We start from the raw sequence: 12,580 nt of genomic DNA, 5'->3' as shown, positions 1-12,580 counted from the left end.
ATTTGTTGAGTGGTGGAGGACACGTGACTTTTCCTATAAATTGGAGGAAAGTTCTACTGACAAATGATCTCAACCACTGGAATATTCCCCGATATACAGCAGATATTCTCAGACAGGTAGTTACGTTTCCATGACCTATTGTCGCGTAGTCCCTTCTATCCTACCCGGGTATGATTGAAATAACCCTGATCGGTCTGTTGAGTGCTGATGAACATATTGGTCGGGCCCTTTCTGCCAGCTTTTATGATTCCAACCCCACCGAGAGGGATGAGTTTGCTCACGTGAGTCAGTCCGACCATCCCTGATCGGTAAAGTCAAGTCGGGTTTGGTCCTGACCGCTCTTCTTGTCACGACCCTAATTTCCCGATTGGGAGATTCCTTTCTGCCTTCAAACACAAGACGGCCCCGAGTGGTCCCCCTACTGTCCCATAGATCTCCTTGATTTTCGATTGTCATGTCATTTGACTTCTGACTATCATATCCTCTTGATCAGACTCTATCATTATACACTGTATCAATGATATTATCATCCTCATATACATACGCATGTGAATTGTCCAAGAGCACGTTCTTCATAAGGGACGGATACTAACTACAAAAAGACTTATTCAATGCATGAACAAAGGTCATTGCAATGTTGTTTTTGTATATCATTTTTAAAGGAGCAAATTTTTGTCGATTACTTTCCATACATTGTCCTGAAAATTCAGATTAATCTTTTGTTTTTTCAGTGGATGGCGGACGGTGCATTACGCATGTGTGTTGGATTATATCGTCATGCAATTGCATCCATCCAAGTCTTGTGCGTAGTTACGTATGGATAGACGTGAACTCTCGAAGTTAGTTAGTTGATTATTGTGATAGACAAATGAAGGGAACTGGATAAAGTTATACAGCATATGGTGTGAGTGCAGTGAGTGGTCGTTTTAATAAGTGTGAGACATGGAGAGTTAGTGGATTGGCAAGAACTGAAGTGTTCGTCATCCTCGGAGTTGAATTGAATGGATTGTAAATGCGTTTAAATATCTGTTTAATCCATTAGAATTCAAAAATCAGAGTGGCGCAGCGGAAGCGTGGTGGGCCCATAACCCACAGGTCCTTGGATCGAAACCTCGCTCTGATAAGATTTTGTTAATTTTTATTTTCCCTGAATTTGAATTAAAAAAAAAAAGGTATAAACCGGGTTCGGTTCGCGGGAGTGGACGGTGGACCTGATGCTAGCACGCGGCCCAGTATATATTTTTCCATTTTTTAAACGAAAGCATTGAGATGGAATTAAATAGTTAAAATTTATGAATCTTCCATAAAATTTATTTGAAATATTTTTGGCAGCTATTGCTCATTAATTTTTATTAGAAATTGTTCAAAGCATTTATCGAAATGAGATTTATCATTTATGACGAACGATTCCACTAGAATCAACTCCTAAAAAGATAGATATAAAGGGATAAATCTCTTTACATCCAAATATATTCTCTTTTCAAATATGCTAAAGTTGAGTTAAATCTCTCATGAAATATATCCAAATAATTTAGTTGAACTCGGCCATTTTAAAACATCATTGTCAACAGATTCTTCTACGAGTTTTCTATTGCCATGAATTTCATTCAATAGAAAAATCATGAGATAATTAAATTAATAACTCGGCACTTGATCCGGAGAATCATTAGTAGACGTTATATAGATAAAAAAATTTTTTTGATAAAACCTGTTAAGGTAATTTCAACATAGAAAAGTCTCAGGTCTTCTAACTCTTTAATTTCTGTCAAATCTTTCGACTCTTACCTTTCGGATCTCTTGGCTCTTTAGTCTCTTGTTCTTTTAGATCTCTCAACTCCTGACTTTTAGGTTTCTCGACTCTCAGGATAATTACTCTCTTGGTTTCTTGGTCTCTTGGCGACACAAGACGTAGGAACATTTCAAAAAAAAAAAAATCATCGCATAATTTTAAGATTATTTAATCATCACATAAATTTTAGATTATTTCGAGAAAAAAATAACAACGTTAAAGTTCATGAATAGTCCCCTCGGGGTCCCCTCGGGGCGCAGCGATGATTAAAACATGGGGTGTTGTCACATGAGGTCTTGGGGTCGAAACTCGGCGTGATCGAGCATAACCTTCCCCATGTCTTGACCATTTGCACTAATGGCTAGTAGTGACCCGTGACTTACCTCCTCCGTGTTGGCCTAAGGACGGGTTGGCGGGGGGCGTTGGGGGCGAGCGAATCTCCTTTTTTGCCACATGAATAGTCCCCTCGAGGATGATTGAGATAGTTATCACATAAAATCTTAGGATTAAAACTCGACACATCTAAATACACCTTCTTCTTGTTGGAAAAAATAATTTGTTGCCGGAGATTTTTTAGAGACTTAGCTGAATTTAAAATTATAGAATCTAAATTCAACTTACAATCGAGATGACCTGAGCGAATAATCTCAGACTGCTAGTAGGGGCTGATTTTTGCAACGTACCGAATAACGGCTGATCGGACTCAGTCGTGGAGCGGGCAGATCCACTGAGCAGCATATCTGTATTTCCGAGCTGAGCAGTCAAGAGACAGACAGACAAATCAGACATATCATAGTCCAACCAGAGTGACCGAACACAATAAGGTCGGGCGATTAGAAAGGCCTAGCGAGAAGCAGGCCGGGCGAGCTGACAGGCAAACAAGCCGGTCGGGCGAAGCAGTCAGGCCGAGCACAGATAGACCGATCTAAGCAGACATGTCGAGTGTCAGTCAAGCCGGTCGAAGCAGTCAGGCCGGGAGTAGCGGTAGGTCGAGTGTAGACTGGCCGATCGAGCGAAGCAGACAACCGAGTGGGATGGTGCAAGTCGGGCGAACAGACAGGCCGACCAAGCGAAGCAGGCAGACAGGTCAGGCGAATAGAGAGGTCGACTGGATGGATGAAGAGACCGATCGGGAAAACTGACCGAGGCCTGCGACTAACACAGTTTCCTTGAAACAGATTCGCCCCACCTCCGTCAGTGCTTCGAGGTTTACTCAGGTCGTCTGTTTCCCAGGATATAACAGTTGACCATGATTCCACCCTGGTCACGGTGAACTGAGAGGCACTCGAATGCTATCACGGGCACTCTGTGTGTCTTCTGCTTGTGATCGAAGTCTCCTTATATAGGAGCTTAGATCAACGGCAGCGTTAATGGTTGATTAATGATCATTACTTGCCGAGCACCCAATGTTTCACTCATTATCGCTCACCCGTTTTGATTCTACATTAATCTCGACTTTTAATGCATCAGTTAACACACGCAGGTCATGCTCACATACGAGTCAACATGATTCAGTGCAATCCAGACCCTAGATTTATACCCCCTATCACCCACACGTGATAGAGAGCCTCTCCCCATTCATTTGTTCATGCCCTCAATGCATGTGAATTAATATAAACCAACTATCATGCCATGAAACTCTAATGTGAAACTAAAATTTCATTCACAATAAAACCTCTTTCAACTTCCACCTCTTCTCCCTCCGTTTTTATTCAACACTTCTATATCTTCATCACCTATACTAATAACTAATGATCATCTATAATTTACCTCATTTATATTAATATGAGTTGAATCGCCCACACCTTTTGTCCCTCTAATAAGAAAAAAAAAAATCAAAAAGTAACGGCTACAAAATTAATCAAATCACCATGCATGAACCAGATGCTTCGCCACTTTTCCCTATAAACAGCTAATTTGGCCCCATTGCTGCAAAAACAAAACAAATTATATTCTTAAAATTTCGCTCTCTGATTTTCTTATCAGGAACCAATAGTCAAACAATATCCTATCCACAAATAATTACTCTCGCAGTGTCCGCCAGGATCATCGTTTCGTCACGATGGCTCCTTCCTATCGACTGTACCCAATTGATACACACGTGAGAGTCCGCTTTACGCACACAACGTCTTCAAGCGGGACCCACATGACAATACAGATCCCTGCACTGCTGGGTAAAAGAGTGAGTATGGAAAAGATCATCCCCGTCTGACACCTGCACAAAGCGAACCTCATTCTTTTCTCTCCCCCTCAGGAGAACGGAACCTCTCGCCGCCACTTTTGAGGAAAGAAAAGAGCCAATGGAGGTCGCCTTCGCTTGATCCGCTTGTCCCAGGACCTCCGGGAAGCTTCGTGCCTCTCCGAAGTGCTCGGTCCGTGTAGGTTTTCAGATCGAATGATCTTTGCTGCAGAGTTTGATGGCATCAGAGGATGTGGTGGGGAAGAGCACGGGGGAATCGGCGGTGACGACGATAGTGAATCTCGCGGAGGAGGCGAAGCTCGCGCGAGAGGGAATCAAGGCTCCCAGTCACGCGATCCTGAGCATCTGCAAGTCCCTTGTGGCCGGTGGAGTAGCGGGAGGAGTGTGAGTTACTTTGGTCTCTTTTCACCAATATTGACTGACACTGATCTGTCCTTTTTTTTTCTTGAAATTATTGATGATTAGAGTTGCTTTCCTGTTTTTTTCTTCCAACTATTCATTGATCGTGTCTGGGTGCAAAGGTTGCTTTCTGGTTTCTTATGACCTATTGACCTGTAATCTTGGTTCTCTCGTTTTTTTTGTTTCTTGCAAGTCTTACCCTTCCCAAAATGTCGTTAGTCACGTCGACATTTCGGCGGAATAATTATTGCAAGTCTGAAGCTCAACGATTATAACTTTTAACTCCTTATTACTTATCATATGGTATGTGTTCATACAGATTTGAATTTTATGCAGATTGGTAGTCTTTCATAAAATTCAGAATGAGTCATCATTCCGATTGACCTCTAACAAATGATACCAGCCTGACTAACTAACCATACGAAGTTGACACACTGCACAATTCTAGCCTGTGAATTGGCATGTCATCCAATATGTAATGTCAGAGGCTTATGCATAGACCTTGAGAGCTATAGCAAATGAGAGTTGAAATCCTTTGGCTCTGGTTTGTACTTTTGCCAGAAGTCCACTCATCCATGTCATGTGGTTGTCCCTGCTCAGTTCGCCACAAACTTAATAATTTGAATTCAGTTTGGTCAGAACATTTCTACTAATCCATAATACATAGTGGTGCTGGGAAACTCTTTCAGTGTTTACTCATTTTAGATAGCCAGATGAGCCTTCACCCTGTATGATGGCAATTCATAGTCAACTAGAAATGAACATTTTGGGTTAGAGTCATCTTGGTTGTTGATTACTGCAAAAATTCTTTAGGCACATAGGTTGTCAGTATAAATACTATAGTATAGATGGGAATGTGTGTTATTTTACTACTGTGAATTTATTTTTCAATTCCCTAAAGGAATGATAACTAGCTGATCTTTTAGAGCCTTTTCTTAGCTATTAAAGCTTATTTCATCCTCTAGGGTAAACAAATACTAAAAGTATAACCCCTAGTGCTTACCAATTCTGGTTTCTTCAGAATAAAAGTTAAAATTTGTCGTTTTTTTGGATTTGTTGGTTCATATTTTGTTAGATTGGTACTCATTTTAATAATCAATCTAACGACCTATTCTAACTGATAATATTTTGAAAGAGAAAATTAATAATAAATCTAACTACCTATTCTAAAGGTTAATATCTTGAAGTGTTATTTGAATATGTGTATTTGGGGATCCTATCATTTGAAAGGAACCTGCGCCCTATCACATAAAAAAAAATGGAGAAAAGAGGGATAGGATGATCACTTCGAGAGAATCAACCTCTATTAATGATCACTTCGAGGAAACCAACCTCTAATAATCAAAATAATTGGATTAATTAATTGTATTGCTTTATTTCTTGTCTCTATAAACTCTGTTACTGAAAATTGTTAATTTTAGCATTTAGATTGGCAATTCAGTATCATTAGCAGATATGCAATACTATGAAGATGAGTTGTTGAAGCGTATATTGGATCTTGAATACTACCAGTTCATACTTTGTATAAATTTTTAGATGGCTGGGACTAAAATTAATCCTCCTGAAATAAGGTGATCATGTATTTTCATAACAAGATTTCAAGTTTGCAACAAAATAAAATTTTGATTGGTTTGTTGTGAGATTAGGCATATACTTGGATACTTGTTTTAAGGCTCTCAACATAATGTAAAAGGTTTTGAGAAAGTCTTGCCATGCTTAGGCGCAGTATATGACATTTTTTCTCGTATTGGAACTTTTGGAAAAACATTTTATTCGTCTTAATTACTTTTCCTTCTTTTCTCTTTTTTTTTTCTCTAAAGAAGAGTGCTACTATTTTGACAAAAATGTGCGTGATTATGATTCAAGAGGATCCTTTGTCTATAAGGAATTAGGTTTGTTTGTTCATGTTGCACTATTATTTTCATCTGTGTGAATCTAACTTATCTAACTTTAACTGAAGTTCTAGTTTTTTTCTTCAAATGTGTTCTCATTATTTAAGAATGAAGTAAAAGAATTGAAAGGGATTTCTAAACATACGCTCAATGTTTTTGCAGATCAAGAACAGCTGTTGCTCCACTTGAGCGGCTAAAAATCCTATTGCAGGTGGCATTTTGTTTGGATTATCTATCATTTTTCTTTCCTTCCCTTTTTTTTGATTTTGTTCTTTTTTGGCAACTTTATATTTATGTGAAAAAACCTATCTTGTGTTTCTTTCTGAGATTCAGGTATCATTACCATAGTACACATTTCTTATATGACAGAATCAAAAAATATTTGTGCATCACTGCGTTTTAGTGTTTTCTTTCATTATTTGCATGTCTTCTTTAGCAAAAATTTCTAAGGATGACCCTTCAAACCATCAAATATTGTTGAGAAAGCATGTTCAATGTCAGTCAATAAATTCCATAGTAAAGTTGAATCCATCATAGTGAAGGAATTGTTGGATATCGTAGCCTGCTAGAAGGGAGGTTGGATAGACGATCACCCCAAACGTTCGCTTTCCTACATATTCGTTAGTGCACAGCGGAAATACAAAACTAATACGAATACAAAAGCTAAAGACAAGAAAGAAATGAAAACTCTAACACATTCGTTTAACATAGTTTAGAGATAAAGCTGTAGGATCGAAAATAATTTAGATATCTCGACATTAGTATGATACTGCCCACTTTGGGCCTAAGCCGATCTTTCCCATGTGTTTTCAATGTGGGACTATGTTTGCAACCATGCAATCCCAACAATCCCCCCCTCAAATAAAGGACCACAGGATCCCCCTCAAGTATCGGGCCACTCTTGACTTGCTCAGGACCTCCTCTCGAGCATCGGGTCATCTTGACCTACTCAGGCCTCCCCTACTTTGTTCAAGGTTTCTCCCACATAGTTCGATCTTGGATCATGGCTCTGGCTCGTGCTTCTTCCGGCGGTTAATCAGGTGAAGAGCGACCTCGCTCTGATACCAATTGTAGAATCGAAAAGAATTTAGATATCTCCACAATAGTATGATATTGTCCATCTTGGGCCTAAGCCCTCATGGTTTTGCTTTTGGGCTCTACCCAAAAGGCCTCATGCTAATGAAGATATCTTTTTCTTATAAATCCATGATCTTTCCCATGTATTTTTAATGTGGGACTATATTTGCAACCTGCAACTCCAACAAAAGCTCCTACTCTACGGTTATCCGTAAGATGGACGATCCCTATCCGTTAGTGGATTAGTCCTGGGCAAACTCCGACTAGCACAATCCTCCTCAGTGGAGAAACCTTGCCACAAACTCAATCAAGACCTTGAATTGCACTGAGAACTTGGAGACTCTAATTAGGGGTTAACCATCTTTAATTTTGTCACCAAGGTCAGTCACCCCAAGCTTCATTATATAGAGCTTGGGGAAATCAGCAAGCTTATTTTACTGTTACCAGTCAACTAGTCCTTGTATAAGTCGACTAGTCCTTACACCAGTCGACTGGTGCTAGTCAACGACACTCCACAGAGTCCGTGATTCTGCCAATGACTCTTTACCAATCGACTGATGTCTCAGCCGTCGGGCATAGAAACATTCTGTGTCCTGCCCTAGTCAACTGGTCCAGTTGCCAGTCAATTGGTAAAACCCTAAACCTAAGGTTTCCCTTCCCGAATACATTTCTCTCGCATTCAGACCCTCACGACTCAGTTAACTCTTCCTCACAACTTTGACCTCTTGTCTTCAAGCCTCCTTCCTTTGGCTCTCGTCCCTCGGATGCATTCAAGCCCGCGGCTTGTCCTAATGTCATCCTTCACATATGCCTCGAAGTGCTCTTTCCTTGGCTTGTCGTTGTTATCTTGTCCACGATTCCTGAGATGTTTCATCCTTCACTGGACCTGAAGCCATCAAGCTAAGTCATATGTGTATCATATAAACTTGCACAACTCAAATACACATATCAAATACAAGGGTAAACTTAACTTAAACTCTTTGTCCAAACATCAAAACTCATGATTACACCGGACCCTCAAGATTGTTGCCAACAGGAATGATAATAAGAAACTAAAGAAAATATTGGCAAATTAACTTGCAGACTCACCAAAAGTTGGGAAATTCTCAAAAGGTATGCCTCATTTGTGTTTTTCTTAATTCACGTACCTTCTCTTGCCTTTTCTACTTTACATGCCCAAAGTACCCTTTGTGTCATGAAAGCCACTTTTTTCTTAAATTTTGAGGTCTAAAGCTATACTATTTTGGAAAAATAAGGGCATTATTTGATTCGTATGAGTGAGATGTATCTGGGAAATAAAAGAGTTAAAATGAGATTGTTTGGGCCAAGGCGGCTTATGTCACACCACCTTGATGGATCTGGGAACATCAAATGGTTGAGGGAAGGCCACCAAATGTTGCTCTCGGTGCTCCCACAAACCCAACCATGTGCTCCGACTTCCACTTCCACTACCTGACCATCCAACTCTACCAAGGTTGTCTGTGTCAAACCTTCTTCGATTGCTATTATCCATATATTCATTTATTTATTTTTGTGAGATGGCCTAAGTTCAAATGTAGGTAGGTATTGTTTTGCAACTAATGTCTTTGTATATGGAGTTGATGCTGTACTATGTCCAATATTGTTCATAAATTATCTGGTATGTGCCGTTCACAATGTATTTTTGTTTTCTCATATTGAATTTATGGTGATAAATATAGGTTCAAAACCGCCATGCTATTCAGTATAATGGAACTATTCAAGGGCTCAAGCATATATGGAAAACTGAAGGTTTTCGAGGGCTTTTCAGAGGCAATGGTACTAATTGTGCACGTATTGTCCCAAACTCAGCTGTAAAGTTTTTCAGCTATGAACAAGCATCAAGGTAAGTTTTGATGTCATGCAATCACATTTCAAAATTCTCCTTGATTGTTGCAAGATTTGTAACCTGAAGCCTTGTTCTGATTTAGTCAATTAACTGTCAAGTCTCTTAAAATTATTATTCCAAAACTTCTTTCCGAGAAGTAATGTCCTCTTTGTTCTGGAAACTTATTCGTCGTATCTGTTTGCTTCAAAAGTAAGTTCTGCAATTTAACTAAGAAAACATTTTCTTCATCCAACATGCTGTCAGTACTAGTGAGAAAAAAAAACTCTTCAGCTCAAACCATGTCAAGTGCTAGCTCTATTCTAGTGCCATTTTTTAAGATTGGACTTAACAGACATTCTGACCTGAAAATATGATAAACATCATCACAGGATTAAGAATGCACGACACAAGTTGATGGTCGTGGTCTATTTTCTAGTCCTAAAACTAACTTGATCATCTTCTCACTCAAGGAATCTAATTGAGGTGTCATGATAAAATCAAAATGGATTGTCAAAAAATAGGTCTGCCGCCTAGTTTGGCCATTTCTTTTATATTACTCTTTTTTGGGGGCAAAATGTTTGTTTCTTATTACTAATATTTTGATATATTTATCAGTGGAATTTTGTGGCTTTACCGGCGTCAATCTGGAAATGGTACGCCTTGCCCTCATATAATGTGTGTTTTGTCTTTTATCTTCAGACCTTATATTATGTTCATGCATTGCTAGGTTGTTTTTTAACTCACTGAAAAGAATATTTTACAGCATTCCACATCCACCTATTGTATCAAATTGATTTTCCTTTTTAAAAGTAAGCCAGTTTCTGAGTCAATCCTGACATTTATGCAATTATGCCTTTGATATTGTATCTGTAGTTCTGTACCACCTTTTTCCATTGATAATTGTTAATACAACAAACCTTAGGAAAAAAAGAATGGGCAGTTGTTCATGATTAACTTAGTTGATATGGTTTAGGACACCAGAGTTCTTGGCCAACTTGTTTGTTCTACAGTTAATTGGATGCATGGATGTAGTGTACATAGCTCACATTCATCTTGGTAAAGTCAAATTCACTACTTTGGCTGAACATTTTTCCAATTAATTCGTTTTGGATGGTATTTTTGAATACAAACTAGAAAATAAATGCCCATTAAAGTCTAAACTATAGATCTCTGTCACTCAATGTCTCTTCAATTAATCAGTAAAATCATTCTTTGTTATGAGTGCTAGTGAATGGTTTTGTATTTCTCAAGCAGAAGATGCCCAACTTAGTCCTGTATTACGTCTTGGTGCTGGAGCATGTGCTGGTATAATTGCTATGTCTGCTACTTATCCAATGGATATGGTCCGTGGAAGGATTACAGTTCAGGTGCTCCTACCTCTTGCTATTGTCATGTCTTCTATGACATGGTAAATCCTTTAACTCTTAGCATATATTGATTACCAATATATTGTTTTCCAAAACAGACCAAAAACTCACCTTACCAGTACAGAGGAATGTTTCATGCATTAGGCACTGTTTATCGTGAAGAAGGATTCCGTGCTCTGTACAAAGGGTGGCTTCCATCTGTCATAGGAGTAGTAAGTGATCTTAGAATCTCATTTTTCACTTTCTTCAGCTGGCACATCCAAATAGTTGGCACTTTAGATGTTTATTTTTATTACCATTGAAACAGATTTTAGAAAAACATCAACAGAAACTCAACCAACTTTTTTCTTGTCATTCTGGTAATACATCTGAAATGATAAACCTATAGTACGAAGTTTTGACATAGTAAGGGCTAACCTACTGCAAGCTTAGAGCTCTTAAGAATCATGACCAGAAGAAGCCTTCTATCCCATCCCAAACTTAACCACGACAGATTATTTTGGCTGTTGTCCGTGTAGGTTCATTAAATGGGAGGTCGGGAAGCTATACGCTGGAAGATCGATGGCCAGCTAGGCAATCTAGTTTGCCACCTGGAATCGAAATAGTTTATTTGCTTGAGTGAACACGTAGCTCTCACGGAATGCTTTGAGAATACTTTTTTCTTTTTTATGCTCGACGATGAAGTCCAGGGCATTTTCTTTTCCTTTGGTAGTTTTCTATCTTATGTTTAGTAATAAATATGATGCGATTGGTATTCCCTTGTACGGGTTACCCGTGATGATGACTTAAATGGAGAATTAAGACCTTTTTTTTTTTTTTGCCTGTCATCTTCAATTCCATTGAGTTTGCCACGATATATTTGAGAAATTTTCAGATGATGTATTGACATCGAGATGTGACTCTGTTTTTAAATTGATTTTTTTTTCATTTTATTATCGAAAAAAACTTGTAACTTTTCTGTTTCTTTTAATATTCTATTCGTACCATAATTATTTTTTGTCGGATTGAAATCTGGCAATTAAATTCTCCTTGTTTTATCAATCAATTATTCATTTAGTTATTTACTTTAGGTTAATAAGGCAAATAATTTTATTTTATCTCTTCTCATAAAAAACATTGTGGCAATGTCACAATTGTCACAATGTTTTTTTGATTTCCGTCCCCTCGGAATGATTTAGTCACCTCCTCCACCTCCCCCTCTCTCTCCCTGCCAAAAGACGCATGTACCCCTCCACCTCTCCTTTTTGTTTTTTTGTTTTTTTTTAATTTCATTTAATTCTTACTTTGTTTTAATTTTTTAATTAATTTTATTTAAAAATAACTCTCATACAATTATATTTTTAATTTTATTTAATTTTACTTTTTTAATTAATTTAATTTATTATTTTTTATCAATACTTTATTTTTCAATTTTATATAAATTTTATTTAATTTTTATTTTTTTAATTAATTTAATTTATTATTTTTTATCAATACTTTATTTTTCAATTTTATATAAATTTTATTTAGTTTTTATTTTTTTAATTAATTTAATTTATTATTTTTTATCAATACTTTATTTTTCAATTTTATATAAATTTTATTTATTTTTATTTTTTAAATAATTTAATTTATTATGTCAAGTGTTAAAAGAGTGACCATTTAAAGTTATGAGAGATTTTGACATGTGTCAAAGGTTGGAAGGGGGGTCATTTAAAGGGATAAAAGATTTTGACATGTGTCAAGGGTTAGAAGTGGGGTAATTTAAAGGGAGGGGAGGTTCTGACATATGTCAAGCATTGAAGAGGGGTAATTTAAAGGGAGGGGGTGTTTTGACAGGTGTCAATGGTTGAAGAATGACGAATTTAAATGGAGGGAGTGTTTTGACAGGTGTCAATGGTTGGATGATGGGTAATTTAAATAGGGTGAGAGATTCTGACATGTGTTATATGTCAATGGTTGGAGGGATGGATGATTTAAAGGGAGAGAAGATTATGATATGTGTTAATAGTTGGATGCGGGTAATTTAAG

The 12,580-nt window shown here is 37.7% G+C and overlaps 1 protein-coding gene across 1 annotated transcript; it reads left to right on the top strand.

Annotated features, from left to right (window-relative positions):
* Window positions 1-4,206: 4,206 nt before the first annotated feature.
* Window positions 4,207-10,872, top strand: LOC122034169 (mitochondrial adenine nucleotide transporter ADNT1-like). Its single transcript, XM_042593293.1, has 6 exons — window positions 4,207-4,373; window positions 6,443-6,491; window positions 9,058-9,221; window positions 9,819-9,856; window positions 10,458-10,570; window positions 10,669-10,872. The coding sequence occupies exons 1-6, from the start codon at window positions 4,207-4,209 to the stop codon at window positions 10,870-10,872; spliced, it is 735 nt and encodes a 244-aa protein (XP_042449227.1).
* Window positions 10,873-12,580: the final 1,708 nt, after the last annotated feature.

The sequence above is a fragment of the Zingiber officinale genome, chromosome 11B, assembly GCF_018446385.1.
Source record: "Zingiber officinale cultivar Zhangliang chromosome 11B, Zo_v1.1, whole genome shotgun sequence".
In the NCBI taxonomy this organism is placed as follows: Eukaryota; Viridiplantae; Streptophyta; class Magnoliopsida; order Zingiberales; family Zingiberaceae; genus Zingiber; species Zingiber officinale.
Note: the sequence above shows the minus strand (reverse complement) of the source record. Positions and strands in the feature narration are given on the sequence as shown.